The sequence below is a fragment of the Eulemur rufifrons genome, chromosome 16 (genome assembly GCF_041146395.1).
Source record: "Eulemur rufifrons isolate Redbay chromosome 16, OSU_ERuf_1, whole genome shotgun sequence".
Taxonomy (NCBI): domain Eukaryota; kingdom Metazoa; phylum Chordata; class Mammalia; order Primates; family Lemuridae; genus Eulemur; species Eulemur rufifrons.
This window is the reverse complement of record NC_090998.1, coordinates 10,957,227-10,977,909: the sequence shown is the minus strand read 5'-3', so window position 1 is coordinate 10,977,909 and position 20,683 is coordinate 10,957,227. Positions and strand designations below refer to the sequence as shown.

Below are 20,683 nucleotides of genomic sequence, written 5' to 3'. Positions count from 1 at the left end.
GACCATTCTATTGCATGTTAAGGACCTTGAGGGCAAGAACTGAATCTTCTTTATTACCTGACACAGGTATGGCATGTGGTCTTGTGCTACAGATGATTGGCCACAGCGTACTGAATGGTTAGGTTGATTCAGCTCCACTACTTCTGAAGTTCTCTTTCCATATTTTACTGCGAAGTGTAGTTCTAATTGGAAGCTGAATTAGCAAACTCACATACAAGCCTGTGTCATTTAAAGGATACAATGACAACATCATTATTTTTTCAGGTCTAGGTTGGAATTTGCGCTTGACATATAAGAAGATGATGAGTGATGAAAGTGACATGTTGGTTTCGGCATCAGAGAAGATGAATGGCATCAGAGCAGGTAATTTGCATCCTCTGAAAGAAGAAATCATTGCTGGGCGCAGTGGCTCTCGCCTGTAATCCCAGCACTTTGGGAGGCCGAGGCGGGAGGATCACTTGAGGTCAGGAGTTCAAGACCAGCCTGAGCAAGAGCGAGACCCCGTCTCTACTAAAAAATAGAAAGAAATTCTCTGGACAACTAAAAATGTATAGAAAAAATTAGCCGGGCATGGTGGCGCATGCCTGTAGTCCCAGCTACTTGGGAGGCTGAGGCAGAAGGATTGCTTACGCCCAGGAGTTTGAGGTTACTGTGAGCTAGGCTGACGTCCTGCCACTCTAGCCCACGCAACAGAGCAAGACTCTGTCTCCAAAAAAAAAAAGACGGGATCATGACATTTACTCTGCCTGCTTGGCTTTTTCATTACAAGTCTCTTGTTACCTTTTCACTTTCTTACTTTCATTTCTTGGCTCTCTACAATGCCTTTGGCTTCCCATGGTTTCATTTCTTCATTTTCTCCTTATTTCTGTTATTCATTTTCTGCCAGAATTAGTCTCAAACTTAATTTTAAAATATCAGTAATTCCACTTCCATCCTAGGTCTTGGATCAAGGATAAAGAATCTGCACCTCAGGGGATTCTGGTGTACGTGGTGTGTGGACCACACTTTGAGGGACACTGCACTGCCCAGTATCCATGAACGTTCTCATCTCTTCCCTTGAATCGACGTTCACTTTCCACCGATGACTCTTACATTTATTTTGTTATTCTTTAGAGACAGGGTCTTGCTGTGTTGCCGAAGCTGGAGTGCAATGGCTGTTCGTAGGTGCGATCATAGCTCACTGCAGCCTCCAACTCCTGTGCTCAAGCCATCCTTGGGCCGCAGCCTCCCGAGTGGCTGGGACTACAGTTGTGCGTCACTGAGCCTGGCTTGTTCAATTTACATCTATTTACTATCCCAATTCTTTGCTAAGCTTCCAGTCCCTATTTCTAACTGACAACCAGATATCTCCTTGAAATGTCCTGTAAGTACATCAGTATTATCACTTAAAGCATTGAGCTCATTCACTGTCTTTCCTTGGAAGTTCCTCTAATAGTCTTTTTCTCAGTTCATTTTGTAACCCTCCGTCTACACTTTCCCAAGCCAGAAATTTAAACCATTTTAGACATTTTGTCCCTCATGTTCCCCATTTAGTTAATCAAGTTCTGCAAATTCTGCCTCCTCCCAGATTCTGCCTTTTCTTTTTATCCTCTCTAAAATCTGTCCTGTCTGTCCTACCATTATCTTTCTATGACCAAGTAACCTTTCCACATAACGTCCCTGAGACTCTTGCTTTCCCGCTCTAGTCTATCCTTCCTGACCCCACCAGAGTCTCCTTTCTAAAACACGGATCTCATCCTACGACTCCCTTGTCAAGGATCTTCAGCAGGTGTCTATCGTGGAAGCAGAGCAAAGGCTGTAAACCAGCACAGCTTTGTCTCACACCGTGGCAGAGGGGACTGACTAGCAAGTGAACCCTTGAGGTCTCCAGGAATGCTGGCTACCTGAGGTCTCGTGTCACATTACAGTTTTTGTCTGAAGAGAGGAACTTTTATGTATTTAGGAACCCATTATAAGGAGGAGAGGGATTCATATGTACCAGTAGGTGGGGTTGTCACCCCGCAATGGTCAAGGTCAGAAGCAGTTGAGCTCTACTCCTCCTGGATTCTAGTTGTGCTGGCCCCACCTGCTTATTTTTTCTGGTCATAAATTTAACCTTATTCTGTTTGGTTGTTCTAAGTCCTGTTCAGAAGGTTCTTTTTCTCCCGAGGGAAGTGGCATGCCATAGTTTTTTATACTTCTATGACCTGGAGACCCAACTTCAATTTAACCTCCTTTGTAAATTAGAGTACTGCATTCAGTTCTTGTAATATCATTTTCAAGAGTTCTTGGCAAGCTAAAACTTGTCTAGGGGGGGTGAACATGAACACCAAAAGTCTAACAACCAAATCTGGCAAGGAACAGGTTAAGTTTAATGTAGAAAAGTGTTTTCTCGCTCAGGGCATGCAACATGCTTCCAAATACTAGTTGAAAATACTATGTGGAAAAGATATGGACTTACTCTGTCATGATTTCAGAAAATATTACTAGAACCAATTCTAGGCTTTTACCAGAGATCGTTACCGTACACTCTTAGAGAAACTCTAGTTGAGAGAAATGATATTTCTAGAATAGTGTTTGAAGGTTTTACATTTTATATATTGTATCATATTAGTGTCTTTATTTCTTAGCCCCCAGCAGGGTCTCAGACCCTTTCAGACAGTTATTAAGAAAGACAAACATTCCCCAGGTCCCACCTCAAACTAAGTCAGTGAGAAGCGTTGTGGGTAGGTAGGACCTGGGTTTATATGTTTTTAAATTAAGTTCGGTAATTCTCTAACTGGGGTGGGAGGGAGAGGAGGAGAAATGACTATAAATGTTTGGAAACTTTCTAAATATACATCTCTCCCCTATGCCCGCCTTGTTTTGTGAAGGCAATTTAACAGAAGGGACTGTCACGGACACATATATTTTTAATAATATCATCAGGTGATCCTAATGCTCAAAACTGCCCGAAGAGAACACCACAGCCTGACTGGGTTTTAATGCCCTTGTGTTCCTCCCTCCCCTCTCAGCCTACAGGGCTGCTAGGGGATTGATTCAGAGGGTTGTGTGATGTAGTCAGCACTGTGCCTAGCGTGTCAACAGTGACTATGATTAGAGTTTGGCAGATACTGGTCTAAATCATTTGGTCCAGTATTAGGAAAGTCAGTGGAATGGACTAGCTGAAAGAATTTCTGTTTCCATGGTCACAATTGATCAAGCCCGATGGCCAACTGGGGAGAGAACGCAGGCATTGGTTTGTGTGTATCATCCAATTGCAGCCCTTCAAACATGTGAGGTGATAACCTGACCATCACAGTGACTGATTTGTAAGTATAAATGTAGTATGTGTATCTGACGGAACTGAAAATAAAAATCAAAGCGATAGAGAGGTATATATGATTGTTTTCATAATGGGTTGTGGGTCAGTTGTATGAATTTAAAAGTAGTAGAATGTTTTCTCCTATAAGTAATAACAAACAAAAGTGGCTGTAAAACTTTTTTTTTTGAGACAGGGTTTCCCTGTGTTACCCAAGCTAGAGTGCAATGGCATCATCATAGCTCACTGTGACCTCCAGCTCCTGGGCTCAAGCCCTCCTCCTGCTTCAGCCTCCCAAGTAACTGGGACTACAGCCGTGAGCCACCATGCCCATCTAATTTTTCTATATTTTTATCGAAACAGGGGTCTCACTCTGTTACAGCCCAGGCTGGTCTTGAACCACTGGGCTCAAGCAATCCTCTTTCCTCAGCCTCCCAAAGTGCTGGGATTACAGGTGTGAGCCACTGTGCCCAGCGTGTAAAACTGTTTTTTAAGGCTGATATTAACAAGAGCATTTGATGCTGGGCTGCAAATGAAATCATAGGGGAAAAGTTTAGACACGTGCTTCGCACATACATACACAAATGCACACATGTAATTCTGTGAAATCTGGAGATTAAATTCCAGTAAGTTAAGTGGAAGGTGGCCTTCATGGCTTTGAAGTTGTGCTATGCAGCTTCTACTTCAGTATAAATCCTTTTCAGGGATTTTTGAAGATTTTATGGTCTGTATATGCATGGTTCCACTTGGCCTCATCTGCCACCTTATCCATGGTTTCCGTGAGGCCGGCACACCTCACACCAAAGTCCACCAGGCTCTTTATCTTTCTATACTACACAGTTGGCCTCCTTGTTAGGTATTGGACCATTGATATTTACCACCAATTATATGGTTTTTATTTTTGCACCAAATGGCTATGACTTATAGAGATTTACATGATTGAATTATTGTTTTCTTGTTCCTTGTTTTGATTATTCCTCAGTGTGGTTAGACTGGTTTATCGCCTTCAGCTCTGGTATTTTATCTAACATAAATCCCATTGTCTCTCTCTGTGATTTTTCCTTTAACCTAGATTCTAAGGCTCTGGAATATTCCAATGGGTTTCTGATTGCCTGTCTTCCACTTCTCTGTTCACAGGAAGCTTGCAAGCTCTTCACCTTGTGGAAGACCTGTCTGGACTGTTAGAGGGGATGGAAACAGATGAGAAGGAAGGCCTGAGATGCCAGATCCCACACTCAACAGCAGAAGTGCTTGTTCAATGGCTTCAGAATCCAATGGTAGATGTTACAGGCTGTGTTGTGAATCTTTTGTTGCTTATTCCAAAATTCAGAACATAGCATAGGTGACTACAACAAGAAAAAAAAAATTGTAAGACAAGAGATTTACTCTGATTTTGTCCCTTAAGAGATTCCAATTTCATTTTGACTCTAAAGATAACTGTTTACAAAGTGCTGTTAGTCTGCGTTTTATGATTGCTGACAGGTCACCTGAGTTTGCCCATCAAAAGGGCTTTTAGACTGTGCCTGAATGGCCTACAGTGGCTCACCACAAACAGTCCTGTAAGAGAAAGAACCTTGCACATAACAGATGTTTTCTCAGTCACATTGGGAAGTTCACTCTGAAGCACCCGATGGCAATTCCAAATGGAAAGTGTAATGAATAGACACTTGAGAAAGCAACAGAGGTTTGTGGCAGTCCTTGATAGGAAGCGCCATCTAGTGGTTTATGGCAATCATTTCAATTCTAGTTCTTGAGTTAAATGGAGTTGAGTGTGACTCACTGAACAGCAAGGCCTCTTTCTAGGCATCCTTCCCCCAAATTGATGCCATGGAAGAGCTGCCCTTTCTCTGGTCTCAGTGGTAAATACCACGGTTTTAATATGTGATGATCACATAAAATCTAAAGAACATCACAAAAACAGATTCTAAGAGAAGGGTAGGAATGATAGTATTTCGTAAGCGTTTAAAGGACACTCAATTTTCAGTAAGATGCACTAATATGCTTGTGAGTTGATTGTGTTTATATAAAAACTAATGAACATGGTATGAAAGAATCAATTCTGATTTTGGATCTGTGGTGGAAATGAAGCCACTTGCTTAGGGAAGCTTGATAGTACAACCTGTTTTCATGTGATGTGGCATAAATACTTGTGTTCCCACCCATTTTACCTGTCCCCTTCTGAGTGCAGATAGTACCATCCATCCTTTTATGCTGGTACAGCCACACCACCTTCACAACCGGAGATATTTTACTTTTTTAAAATATACGATGGCTTGCCATTATACTTTATATTTACTTTGCAAGTTTGTCCTCCGGAGATTTAAGTGTCCAGGTTTGCTGATTTCTTTGGGGATGGCCTCCTGCTCTGAAATTAGGTGTTTTCTAACATATTCCTTAGCCCATTTTACATCCTATCTCACCCTTCTTTACTGCATGTTTTTCTGAATATTTAGCATGTAGTGAGAAAGGAATTTACTATTGTTAGAGGAACCTATTCTCCTAACCCACATCCAGAGGCCGCCAGTGACGGTAATAACTTAAGAGAGTACCTGTGGTTAAAGTTTTGACATTTTTTCAGAAATTGTCAATGGCACCACATCTTATTCAGAGTAATAGCCAAAGTGCTTACCGTGGGATGCAAGGCCTTATGGGATTGGTTCCCTGTGACTCTCGGACCTCACCTCTCATTACAATGCTTCCCCCTTTTCAGTCCACTCGAGGCACTTTGGCTGCTTCACTGATTCTCAAACATGCCAGGTAAACTGGCCACAGCGCCTGGGCTCGAGCAATTCTCCTGCCTCAGCTTCTTGAGTAGCTGGGACTACAGGCAAGCACAACACCCAGCTACTTTTTTCTATTTTCTTGCTTCGGCTGGTCTTGAACTCCCAACCTCAAGCAATCTTTCTGCCTCGACATCCCAGAGTGCTAGGATTACAGGCGTGAACCACCACATCCGGCCTTGGTTGCTTTTTAAATTGAACTCTAGATGGCCCCATTTAACTATTTTGGATTCCAACTGGCTTTTATTCCTATTGTATTTGAATAAGGAATCAGGAAATCTATTGGGATCATATATTTTATGGTTATGAACCATTTAAAAGCTATTAAAAGTCACATATACTACTACATGTTTCCAAATGATGTTTTTTATGTGTCTTTCACGACTTGCATATGACCACAGAGAAAAGAAAAAAATTCTATACTTTCTTTCTCAATCTCTATTTCCTGTGGCATTTATACCATGCGTAAATATACCCAAATCATATTTAAAAGCAGGGGCAGGAGGGAGGGGACGAAAGAGTGAGCATCAATATATGCAGAGGAGCCAGGTGCTAGGGAGGGCACAAGACGATTTACAGGCTCTGCCCAGGAGCTGAACATGCCATTGTACAGACAAGCAAACTCACAAGAAGTTAATGAGTTTAAGACAGAAAGTGATAAAATGCTGATAAGCATGGCTAGTCAGTGCTACCAGGGACGTCATTTGTGGACTGCGTGTTTGAGTTTTCTGGGGCAGAGAGAAGGGCTTCAACAGTTCTGGTGTCCACCGCACACTCACAAAACTTTGCCTGCTCCTGGGTGTGGGTTTACTGTCAATGAAGAATATTACCAGCCACCGTTCCTTTGGGGTCATTATTCTCTCCTTGATAAGAAATTGTTGTGTAGTTTGGCGAAAACATGTCTAAAGGCTTCATGTGCCTGTCTTAACCTATTTTGAGGTAAATGAACCAAATTCCATTCTCCTATTTTCTGTTTGGCAATGACAGCTGTGCTGAATTCAGTTCAGGCTCCTTGGATTAAAGACACGTGACTTTCATTTGCCCACAATACATCGATCTTAAAGAGGGTCAACCTCACCCATATTATTTCCTTTTTCAGACAAATGGACACCTTCCTGGGAACGGAGACATGTATCAGGAAAGGCTGGCACGTTTAGAAAATAATACAGAATCCTTCATTCATCAGGCAAGTGATTTTAAAGTGTTGATCTTTCCTCACAACATACTTATAAAGACTATTTTAAACTGGGATGACAAATTCCAATGCTTACAGCCCCCAGACTGGTCATGGCAGTAAGTGCAGCAGGGAATGGTGAGGCTGGGGCAGCACAGGGCCGTGTGCACGCAGTCTGGAGGGAGCCGCCCTGACTCAGCCTCAGCTCCTCCAGGGCCAGTCTGAATAGAGGCCCAGTGTCATCTGAGGTGACTTTTTGATCTCATCTGTCATCTGATCTGATTTTCAATATATAGCAGGAATTCAGACATATGAATATGTATAGTATAAAAATCTGAAAATTATTGTATATTTCTGAATCTGGATATAGACTTTTAATTTTTTCAAATGATACCATGGGCCAGACAAAACACAACAGTGAGTGGATCTTGCTTGTGGGCTAAATTTGAGTTTGTTTCTTTATAATGTTTTAAAATGTTTGGCAGTTATTTGTCTTTTGTATTTTGAGCTAAATGAATTGACGTATATTTTCTAGGCTGGTGATTATTGAGGAAAAACTCAGAGATTTGCAATAAGCACTGAGGTTGAAGGAATCACCCAATAGCTAGATGCTCACAGGCCTTTGAATGTGTTGAGTTCTGATCTGAATCATCTTGAAAGATCTCATGGAATTTGAATTTTCTGGTTTCTTTTCCTTATTCTTCTTGAAGTATCCTAATTGGAATAGTCCTTGATAATTTCTCTTTCAAACATTAACTTCATTTCCTCTCTGAACCTCTAATACTATGGTCCCCTGCCCCCAGAAAGATAATTAGTATGCACACACACTCTCTCATAAATGGTTGAAATGGTCTTAACCTATAAAGCACTGTACATCCCTAATCAATGCTAACTTTCTCCGAAATTGTATAGGACTCTTTAGATCAAAAAGCTACATATAAATAGGAATGTGAAGGACCACTGTCACCTTGTAAATTTTCAGATTATTCTTCTTTACAACCATATGAGTGGTGGGATCATTGCAGTGCTTGTTCCATTTAGAGAAATAAAGTATGCAGTAGGACCCACATTCTTTCTAACTCGTTGCTGTATTTTACTCCAAATACAGATAAGTGTGTTAGCAGGCCAGCTGGAGGCTCAGCGGGAGAAGATTAGAGATTTGGAGCTTTGTGTCCAAAAGCACAGAGAGAAGTTGAATGCCACAGAAGAAATGCTGCTGCAGGCTCGTGCGGAAGCCAGCACCAAGGTGGGCTATTCCAGCTGAGTTATTTGAGATGCTACATTTCTATGTTGTGTTTGCTGTGAGGCAGCAGTAAATTTGGAGATTGACTTAGACCAGCACATTTTGTGCAAACACCTAGAATAGCAGAGTCTCAAAACACACACACAATATAAAATATTTATGTCATTAGCATCTGGAATAAAATATTAATAGGATTTTAGGTTATTTTAATTTTTTTTCTTTCTTTTTTTTTTTTGGCATTCAGGTGGTTTTCTAACTCTCATCCAAGAGCATATATTTTATGATTAAGAAAAAAGACAAGTACTACATATGACTTTTGTTATTGGGGAAACAAACTGATAATGTATATAGACATGCGCCCGCACACACGGTGCTCACATGTGAGAGGCTCTGTAATATAGCAGATAACGTACACACTGGAGCAAAACACTCAGGTCTGAATTCCTGGTCTGCCATGTCCTGGCTGTATAACTTTCGGAAAATTCTTAACCTTTCTGTTTGTCAGCTTCCTCATCTTTTGAATAAAGATAATAGGAATTTCTACCTCATAAGATTGCCAGGAGGATTAAAAGACTATATGTCACAACAACACCTGGCACATAGTAAACACAATGTCACCATCATCATCATCAATGTTATCATCAGGCTTAAGAATATATAAGGTTTATATATGTGTGTGTATCTACATAATATGTATAAGTATGTAACTACATAACATCTATATAACTCCCCCAAAATACTGACATGTGTTTATTGATTCTCAAAGAAGGGTAACTAAAGTTAATAATGTTTTAATTGTATATATTCAGTAATTATACTTTACTGCATCCTTTACTTGATTGGTGCTGCTTTGTACACATAAATGAAATAAACTCACATGTGGCTGCTTCTAATAAAACAATTTTCAATGTATCTCTTAAATTCTAATAGGAACTTCTGAGCAGAACTTCTTTTAAAACTGAGAGATTGCATCTGTTGGCTGAAATTTGTGACTTGAAGTTAAAAGTGATGGCTGTGGAGAAGGACAAAGTGGATTATGAAGACAGGTTTAGAGACATAGAGGTGAACCCGTCTCTCTGTCTGTCTCTCTTTTCCCACCCCCACCTCTCACCTACAGTCCTATGGCAAAGTTGAAATTCCTTGGAGGTGTGTGCAGGGGAGGTAGTTAATTACTCTATGCCCTCACCCTGCTTCGTTTTAAGAATGAACTTTATTTACATTGACATCTGATCACTAAATGCAAATGGCAATTTTTATTTAAAAAAAATTTTGTTAAGACTTTTGATATGCAATATTAATCTTTCCATTACCCTTTAAAAATACTTTTGACTTTAGGATATTTGGATCATCCATCCATCCATCCATCCATTTGTCCATACTGGTTTTCTTAATTTTGTAAATAATGCATTTAAATGCATGGTTTTACTAGTAATTATTTAGGCACCCTGATGATTTACTATGTCATTGGATTTTGCTTATTTGTATCGAGAAGATGCTTATATTATCATAAAATCACAGAACTTTTGGAGGTCAGTTAATTAGGCCTTCTACTTTTGGTCTATTCAACACACAAATCATTCCAGTTAAATAAGGCTTACTATACCTTTATTAATTTGAGGTGTATTCTACACCTTGAAGTACCCATTTTAGTGGATAAACAAGCTTTTTGTTTGTTTTCTCTATTTTATTGTTAATCTAGGCCTTCTAGTTTGTTTGTTTTGTGGGTTGGAGGAGAGAGCATATCCTTCTGAAATCTATTCATTTGAAATGAAATGTAAAGACCTGCAGCAATTCCTTCTGAGGGCCATCTTCCCTCCTTTTTTCTGTTTTCTTTCTTTGGTTGGAATGTGGAGAGGTGTCACACTGGATTAGAAGATGGATACCAAGAAGGAGAGAGGAGAGGAAATGCTTTATTCTTCCTCTCTATCTTTATCTCAGACATTTATTTTATGCTGACTGTATGCCATCATGATACCGGGCACATTACCTATATTATCCACTCTATGAAAGGTCTTTATAGAGTTGGAGATAATGAGGTTTACTCCATTGCTATTTTCAAAATCAAATTTTCTGTCAAAATCCAACTGTAATGGGAAGTCTTGGTATATGTCTTGCTTCCTCCCCAAGCAAAAGGAAATCTCTTACTTGGTTCATGTTTTAATCTTAAAGCTCTTTGTCAATCACCTATATGAGCATGTTTCTCATCTGATTGAGACAGGAGCTCTTTTTTTTTTTTTTTTTTTTGAGACAGAGTCTCACTCTGTTGCCCAGGCTAGAGTGAGTGCCGTGGCGTCAGCCTAGCTCACAGCAACCTCAAACTCCTGAGCTCAAGGGATCCTCGAGACAGGAGCTCTTAATATAAGACTTAGAAAGTTACTCAGTTTTAAAATTCTTGCTTTTGTGCTTTCTTTAAAAATCTGCTCTGATGTTTTCCTCTTTCTCCTCTTTTTTGTCGTTCCCTGATCCCTTAGTTGCTATAAAAGGCAGTAGTAGAACTCAGTCAACAGATAAACAACAGGGCAGTGGGGCTAGCTCTGCTGCAGGGAAGAAATTACGGTAGATGGGTACAGAGGTGGCCTTTCTCCATGTGCACGCAAAGTCTAGGGGAAGTCTTAGCCTGCATGACTGTTGTTAGTTTAACTTGGGTACAAGATGGTAACCAAATGTTTTTGGGTTTTTTTTGAGGGGTGAGACTCCAGAGTAATATTTACATCCCTTGAGTTTGGCTGCCGTTTGTATCAAACTTTTCCCCCACTGCTTCCTTACTTTCCCATGCATTCCCAATCACATGCAAAGTGATCTTGTCATCAAACTTCCAGTAAACTCAATGCCTGATCATTTTCTAATAAAAATTCAATGCTATTGGTAAAACATAGTACGCATGTAGTGGGAGATTATGGAAGAGTTGATAAACTTTGTGATGTTATATATAAAAATAATTAAAATAGTGCTCAGAATTAAAACTGAATTGAATATTATTATGTTCCTGTTATTCTTTCCTTCATAAAAGCAAAATATTTCCCTGGATATTTCCTGAATTCAAAATATTTAACTTTGTCTTAGAATTTTCGATTATTTTGATATTAATTTGTAAGAAAATATTGCCGCGAGGAAGAAGTATAGGCATTTCCAAAGGATTAGGAATAAAAGTCTTTAAACCTTGGAAAATTCAGGACTTGCCTGTCTCAGTTATTATAGATGGGAGATGGTTAGCATCGCTCACCACTGCCCCCTTCTGGTGAGAACACACATGTCAGAGATGGAGTTCCTTGGGAGCTCTGAAGAGTTCTCGGAAAAGGGAAACTTAATAGGGATTTTCTTTTTTAAAGAACTGAACTTTTGATAAGAAATTAATTAAAATAATTTGTATTTTATTGTTAAAAGTTTCACATGAAGGTGCTATTTCCAGATTTTCCAGCCTGAGTTGTCACAGGAAGAGAAGATTTTTTTTTTTTTTTTCCAGCGTGAAAATCTGGATTCATGTTTAAAGTGTTGCTGCAAAAGATAATGAGGTAGTTTTTTTAAAATAGGAAAAGGATACCAGTTTGTAACTCCATTTTCTTCAGTTGTTTTTTCTTTGCAAATTGTCACTATTTCTGAAAGTGGTAAAGTATAACTATATATTTATGTGGAGTTGCCATACAAAGGAAAAATTTTATAAAATTGTGTAATGGCTATTTTGTAAATAAACATACAGCTACGATTTCCCATTTTCCCTATGTGTGGAGACCTTTGGGACACCTTGTAAATATACATGCACATACCCCATATTGATGAAGGGAGATCACTAAGGAGTCATATCATGCAGAAATGATTCATTTAAATAAGTGAGAGAAACTGGCTTATTTTAAAAACTTGAATCCTGAGCTGTTAGATAAGGAATCACAAATAAAATGTTATTGAATCATGTGAAACAGTTCTTGACCTCATTCATAAAAGGAGAAAATAGATTTTTCTGTTATTGAAATATAATTATTAAGGAGTAATTACATAATAATGGTAGGTAGTACTTTTCCCCACTTTACAAGAGATCACAATATAAAAGCCTGTGGGTTTGCTGGGAAGTGTATTTCATTGTAGCATCCCTTTCCTAGTGTTTGTGAACTTTAATTATTACACTTGGAAGTTTAGAATAATCCCTGTTCACAAAGTTTTACTTTTTATAGTATTGTTCTGGTTTTTTTTTTTTTTTTTTTGCACACTTGTATAATTCTATTATGTAGTTTATGAATTAGTGGCCTCTTGTAAAAAGAGAGGAGCCAAACATATTCACCATTAGAGGGATTGTTGTTGCTTATGATAAAAAAAATGGCCTCCTGCACAGAATATTTGAGCTTCTCTTTTGGAGGAGTTGTTACTGTTTAGCACTCTAATTTCCTTTTCCTACTTTCTAGGCTCTGGCCATAAATACGAGACTACTCCTTAGAATATTTAGGCAAGTTTTACAAGTAAATTAGTCTGTTGTAAGAAGTGGCTATAGGAAAGGTGTCAAATTGTATTGTATTATGAAAACATCAGGATTGCTTTCGCTTTCATTCTACAAATATAAAATTGTAGTATAATACTGAATATATGTGTAAACTATAGGCCCTCATCCACCTTCAAGTGGAAAATCTGGTTTAAAGGATTCAAATTTTACTTCATTCTCCCAGACTGGGTTGATAAGCAATCTGTATTTTTGTAGACAAATGAAAAAATTATAAAAAATATTTTTATAAATACCCATATATCACTGAAAAAGCCCTAAAGGTAAATGGCATTACTAAAGAATGTGGCTTATTTTAAAAGACGGAGTTCGTGTAGTCAATTTTAGTCTAGAAATATCTGATAGATCATAGTAAGTCAGATATTAAGCTACCTTTCTTAATCAAAATTATAGTCACCTTTTATTTTCATAAGCCCCTCACTTTAGAGCAGGGCATTGGGGATTTAAAGCAGTGTTTTAAATGGAAAGATGTGTTGGTTCTTAAGGGATACGTTCATTTCCATTTGTCTCATCTAATTCATACAACTTTAACCTAGGCGCCATTGACTTCTTTAGATTTCCAAGCTGCTATTTTGGAATAGATAACTGTGTTACCACTTTCCTAATGTATTTCCTTGTTTCTTTTTGGACAGAGGCTAATTCAGGAGGTCAATGATTCGAGGTTAAAAGTCAGTGAAATGGACAGTGAAAGAACTGAGTATGAAAAAAAGCTTAAATCAACCAAAGTAAGTTTTCTCACTGGTTAAAAGATTTAAAAAAATGGTTCTACTACTCATGTATAACCATTTCTGCTTAATATATGAGGAAGAAGGTATTTTGTAAGTGAATGAAGTTTTCCCCGAAGCTGGGAAGCTTCTTGAATTTAAACACTGGTGTTCTGAATAAAAACCAGGGCTTAACTAATGTGACAGAACATAACCTGTCATTTCTGTAAGTGACAGCTAACCTCCTTTCTAAACTGATGCTATTCTCTTGGTTCTTTAGCTTGTCTTTTTCTATTAATATCTATAGTTTGCTTTCACTCCTCTGTCTCTGTCTGTACCAGTCTTGAATGGCCAAGCTTTCTAGCATGAAAATCAAGGTGGGTCAGCAGACGGAACAAAAATGGGAGAAAATCAACAGATGGAACAAAAATGGGAGTCACTGATGGGGCAGAAGACTTGGGTCATGGGATCCACGGCCTGTTGCTTTCTGTCTTGTGTCGTTTTGCTGTGATGGTGGTTTTAGTGGTGTGTGCATTCATTTTGTATGTGCGTCACCTGTTTAGGAAAAATACATTTCAAGCTGATTAAAGGGATGGCGTGATCCCTAATATTGTTTTCAGAAAGATATGAAATAGTGAAAAATAATAAGCAGGTGAATAAAAGTATTAATTTAGAAATTAAATCTAACAGTCTTAGACTATCTGAGACTCAACCATGGTAAAATAATTGTAGAAGCTCACCTCTGAAAGAATTCTCTTGCATATCAACAGCAGAGACAGCTTTTCTCCTTAGCAACTTACTTGAAGGTAAATAAATATACAGCACTTTACTATATCATGGCAGTGAATAAAAATTACTGCTTAGAAACAGTACTGTGAGAAAAGGGCAGTACTTTTTGCTAGTGCTACTGAAAATTTCTTGTACTTGTCGTCCACTCCTGCTGTAAGTCAGCCTAACGTTTTTGGAGAGCTATGTTTTCACATAGTATCATGTGTAATAAATATCTTTAGAAACCTCTGAAAATGAAATGGGTTATTGAATATAAAGATATACCTATTATCATTGCATAACTCTATTTTTCATGTTAAATGCAGCCAACAAAAGTTAAATTTGCTAAAGCTAATTCTTTACTAAAGTAAAACTGACATTAAAACATTAATAAGTAGGTCAATGGACTTGGAATCTTTTACAGTTGCGTAGTTAAAAAATAAAAAGAGGACTTAAAAGTGTGTTTCCTAAATGTATTTTTTCCCATTGATTTTAGGAGATTCTGTTCTTTCATCTTAGTGATGAAGATGAATTATTTAGTTCTGAGATTTGGCTAAAGTTGGTCATGACTTGCTACTATACCCACTACGTAAGCTCTCTGCTTGTCCAAGGAGCATGAGTGCTATCTTGAAACGCTGAGTGAATGTCAAGAAAGTCTCTTCCAATTTGGATTTATTTTGCTTTCATGACACTGAATATCTAATTTGATTATCTTCCTTGATTAACTTATATATATATATATATACACATATTGTTTTTTAGTATTTAACATGAGATTTAATCTTTAGGGCTCTCTTGGTCTTAATTACACTGTAAAAGATCTATTTTTAATTTGATCACAACGAAACTTGAAATAAATAAAGCATGACTATTATTAATTGGACTTCTATTAATAGTCTTGCTTCCTGCTTCTCATTGCCCCTGATTTCGGATGTTTGTGTCTGAATTCTTGTAGATTGTTGCTTCATCTGTAAAATCTAATTATTGATTTAAAGAGCTCAGATGCTTTCTGAATATTCTCTTTTAGTCATAATCTACTGTTTTAAAATGAATTTATAATTTATAGGATGAAGTGGCATCTTCAAAACAACGACTGGAAGAAAAGGAATCTGAAATAAGAAGGCTACAAAAAAAATTTGTTTGCAAGATGAAAAGAAAAGAGATTGAAATTCTCGATAGAGGTAAGAATGTATGTTTAACATTTGTTTTCTTGTTAAAATCCTCCAAAATCTGTAAAGAGACTGATGTTAGTCAATGTGTAATTTTAGCATCAAAGAGAGAGTACCATAAACCAGCTCGGCCCAGGCCTGCAGGGGATTCTCCACAACTCTTTACTGTGCCTGGGAATCCATTACCTTCCTCTTCTGCAGCTGGAGAAGGACAATTCCGTACTTTATTGGGTGGTCCTTTTAGATTACTAAATTGTAAATTCTCATCACGAGAATGGCACACTGAATTGGGAATATACACATTCAGATACTGAGGCTGGAGAGAAAGTTGAGGCCCAGTCATTTTAATGCCACCTACTTATAAATGAGTAAAGCCATTATTTAGTGATGAGCTTATAGAGTTGGGTGAGCTTGTCAAGAGATCCTGCAGAGTGAACTTAGAACAGACTCTTGGAGCAGAATGGAGGAGGAGAAGAGAACAGGAGTGCTACAGCAAAGAAGGAACTATCAGTTGACAGATCTAGGAGAAGGAGAGTATCGTGACATGATGCTAAAAGAGATGATTTTAAAGGATGTAGGAAGTAGTTCAACGGTACCAAATGCCACAGCAATGTTGAGACTAATTTTATTAATATTATGAATTCAAATCACTTGAGGAAAGAATATGGCAATCCTTCACACTCTTTTAATCTTCAAAGGAGTTGCAATTTTAAGTTTATTAACTTTACTCACAATAAACTGTAGAGCAGAACATACATTTGTGTTCCATGTTTAATATTTACAGGGTGCTCTTTGTAAATCACTGATTTATAGACCAACAGAAGAAGAATTCTTAACAGTTGCTAACACCAAGAAAATTAACACCTAATCCTGTTCATACCATATTTAAAAATTCATCAAATCTTTGTTCTGTTCTTGGCATAGCTGACACAGAAAAGGAGACAGCAGAGCACCTGGATCTGGCTGCATCCTCTAAGCAGAAAGGTTCACGGGGGAACAGTACCTCTTTGGGATCTCCACCATCTCAGGATTCCAAAAAGAAATTCAGAGGTATCATGAAACTCTTTCGAAGGTAAGTAAAAGAGTGAGCAAGTCAACTGGGCCTTGTCTTACATGTGGCTCAAATGTAGCGATAATTGGAAAACTGGCTAAAAATGGGTATGGAATTGTAAGACTTTTATATTCTTCTTTTGGAAGGAAGGTTGTGATTTGGGATTCATTAACTCACTGGGTCTCAGTTAGAGTTTAAACTTGTATGTGTAAGTTAATGACATACAAAGAGGATAGGCTGCAATATATGTGCCAGCTAAAAATGTTCTGATTAGCAAGTCTAAGGCCTCCCTAGGTATTAATAAGGCAATGTGTGTTGTGTCTTCTTCAGATGTTGGAGAAGTTAGTTGTCAACAACATTCAATGCAGATAGCATGTCTGAGTCTGAATTCAAAAGAAGAGGGACAGGGACAACTGCAGGGCCCCCATTGGATTGGCCTTGAGATTTGGGACAGTCTAGCAAGTAAGAACAGCCAAACTAATGGACTTTTGCATCTGTACTACTCCTCAAAGCCTCATGAGCTCCTGTAGTAGTACTGTCATTGGGTTAAACAAAGTCATTGGTTATGCTGGGCTACTGGATGGGTCCATTATCTCTAGAGTGGTGCAATTTGTCAATGGTTGGTGAACAACTATACAGAAGGTGAGGGCTATGGGAACTAGTTGAGGAGCCAGAGCTAAAGCGTCAACAACATCTGTATCAGAACGGTTCTTGGACTTAAATTCTACACAGACAATAATTATAAGTACTCTTTAGCATAGCTTTGGAAAGATGGGATGGCATGGTGGTTAAGAGTAGGCTCTAAAATGAGACAACTAGGATTTGATTTCTGGCCTTACGACTTTCTACCAGTTGAGTGACCTTGAGCAATGACTTCCGTGCTCTGTGCCTTAGTTTTCTCATCATAGTAATTAGTACCTACTCGAAAAGGGGATTGTGAAGATTAAATGACTTAGTATGTGTTAAGTGTCTGGCAGACAATAACTACTCAACAAGCATTAGTAATTCATGGAGACTATGAAAGCACTTAAAGAAATAAATTCTACCAGAATTCTTAGATTTATCAAGACTACATAATGTTTTATGTATTAAGAATGGTTGGGCATGGTGGCTCATACCTGTAATCCCAGCACTTTGGGAGGCAAAGGCGAGAGGATCACTTGAGGCCAGGAGTTGAAGACCAGCCTGAGCAACATAGCCAGACTCTGTCTCTACAAAAAATGGAAAAGTTAGGTTGTGGCGGTCCTTGCCTCTAGTCCCAGCTACTCAGGAGACTGAGGTAGGAGGATCACTTGAGCCCAGGAGTTTGAGGCTGCAGTGAGCTACGATTGTGCCACTGAAACAAGACGATGGTAAAGAATATGTTTGTGCAGTGGAATTGAGACAGGCATCAGGAAGTGCATCTAAGAAAGCCTCTGGAACTGGTTTGGACACGCGCCTGTGTGACAAAGGTGATTTGGACTGGTTAGAGCCCGTAAATATAATCCTATATATCTCTTTGAATGTGCTTCCAGCACTCAAACACTAAGTGGAAACTTTGTACACTGCGCCTGCTAATCAGGGATTATCTCCTCAGATAACTAAAAATAAAGATAATAAAGTAATAGTAAGTACTTTCAGATCACTTACTACATTACAGGTACTATCCTAAGCACTTACTAGATAGTAATGTTCATGGAAATCTTAAGACATAGAGAGTGTTGTTATCCTCATTTTAAAGATAAGAAATCTGAGGCGTGGAGAGTGTGCATGACTTGCCCAGGGTCTCCAACCTGTCAGGCCGGCTCCAAAGCCTGTGTTATTTAGCTGTCTTCTACCCTCTCAGTATTAGGGAAATCTATGTATTAAAACAAGTCAGAAATGGACAGGTCATCCTAACCTTTTATATTAAACTCACAAGACTGCATATAGCTCTCTTAACCAGAACTCCTTTTGGTACTGTTACCAAAGTCATTAGACTAGATATGTCAGTCAAATGTTTCTTCTAATTTTTCACTTCTAATAGCGCTGAGAGGAGATGATCATGAAAAGTGTTCCGTTGCTCCTACCCCATTCAATACCATTTGCATTATCTCTTCTTAGAGTTTTGTTCATTTTGCTGCACATTCCTTGAAATTATGAAAATGAGTATGTCATGTTGTGGTTTGTTTGCAGATGGAAAATTCAGAAGGGACAGTGAGACAAATGGATGTGTTCTCTGAAGGCATCGACAATCTGACAGTAAGTTGGTAAAATGAATTGAAAATATTATTTTAAAAATGTCTTTCAGAATAACCCCAAAGGACTGCACGCATTTTGGGGAATGCACAGTTCTGAGCTCCGGGCTTTCAGTGTGTGACTCCCCATGTCCTTGTTTTCCAGCCCCTGTTAAAAGAAGACGACATGTTTAAAGACTTTGCTGCCCACTCCCCCAGTGCCAGCATCACAGACAGACTCAGATGTTTGACCCCAGCACCTGGACCCTTGTGAATGAGAGTGTAATTGTTTTTCCCTATTTAATGTACAAATCTGTAATATATTCTGTTTAATAAAGTGTTGCGTTTAAGATGAGGCTTTTATCACAGTTTTTTGATTCACATCGACAGTATGGAGCATTTGGGGAGCAGGAACCAGTGTGTGAATGATTTTGTCACATCTGGGTTCACTGCAGCTGCGTAAGTATGACATTTTGTGCTTTCAAAATCGGTATGTGGGATTCCTTTAAAAAGCATTCAGTGTACCACTAAATGCCAGCCACGCCTCTACTTGCCTCTTCTTGTCTTTTTATGTATTTTTCTAAATATATGTGTATAGACAGTGTGGAGAAAATAGAGCACTTTTTTTGTGACATAAGGAAGTTGGTGAAAAGATCACATTTTAAAGAAAATACGGTGATCAAAATTTCTTATACCAGCTGGTTCCTGAAGCGGTCAGAATGATCTTTCTTTCACCACAACTGAATTTTAACAATGTTGATCATTGGGGCTAAATTAATATCTAGGAAAAACTCCTCTTTTGATGAAACACCACAAAATTGTTGAGCAGTTAAAGAATTTCAGCCATAATCGTGTAATCCTTTTATCTCATAAGGAAGAACTCGAGGGACATTAGTATACTATTAACTTGACTATATCTATAAGCTCCTTCTTCCAAAAAATTTGTAGAAATAATTTCTGAATAATCCAAAAACAAAACAAAAACCTTTACAGTGTTAAGTTTCTTATTTTTGTCTTTTAAAATACATCATTACATCAAAATAATAATAATCTGCCTAAACATATTAAGTGTACATATCTTGGGCTATCAATGAATGGAGCTTTTTAAAAATCTGAATATTTTTCTGAATATTTTGTTTCAATCAGAGTTCAAAAAATTGAGGCTGCAAAATGAGTTTTATAATGGCTATTTGGTGACGATAAAATGTAGTTCATGTTTTTCTGTAGCTAGCAATGGGCCCCAATATTCTTTGTAAGGAAAATAGAAAGCTGCAACAAAAATCTCCCATTGTATTTATTTTTTTAGGAATATTAGAAAAAATATTCTATTTTTTATTCAGTGCTACGTAATTCCTCATGGTAGCCTACCATTCATTACTTGGTACCTGTATTGGCCTCTTACTGTAGTTGGGTTTTATTTTATTGTTTTGAAACACAGTCTCGTTCTGTTACCCGGGCTAGAGTGAATGCTGTGACATCAGCCTAGCTCACAGTAACCTCCAACTCCTGGGCCCAAGCTATACTTCTGTCTCAGCCTCCTGAGTAGCTGGGACTACAGGCCTGCGCCAGCATGCCTGGCTAATTTTTTTCTATATATATTTTTAGTTGGCCAGATAATTTCTTTCTATTTTTAGTAGAGATGGGGGTCTCGCTCTTTCTCAGGCTGGTCTCGAACTCCTGAGCTCAAGCGATCCACCCGCCTCAGCCTCCCAGAGTGCTAGGATTACAGGCGTGAGCCACCGTGCCCAGCCTGGGTTTTATTTTAATATGACTATGTGTCACCACTTGAAAAACTCAATTTGTTGTTATTAACAGAACCCGATTGAGAATACC

The 20,683-nt window shown here is 38.4% G+C and overlaps 1 protein-coding gene across 1 annotated transcript; it reads left to right on the top strand.

The window, feature by feature from the left end:
- Positions 1 to 299: 299 nt before the first annotated feature.
- Positions 300 to 19,124, top strand: LOC138396850 (liprin-beta-1-like). Its single transcript, XM_069490540.1, is given in 13 exon segments — positions 300 to 363; positions 4,353 to 4,382; positions 4,385 to 4,557; positions 7,160 to 7,246; positions 8,343 to 8,456; positions 9,408 to 9,539; positions 13,596 to 13,688; positions 15,502 to 15,667; positions 16,529 to 16,676; positions 16,986 to 16,996; positions 17,978 to 18,129; positions 18,810 to 18,875; positions 19,017 to 19,124. Coding segments are annotated over 13 exon segments (1,344 nt in total).
- The last annotated feature ends 1,559 nt before the right edge of the window (positions 19,125 to 20,683 follow it).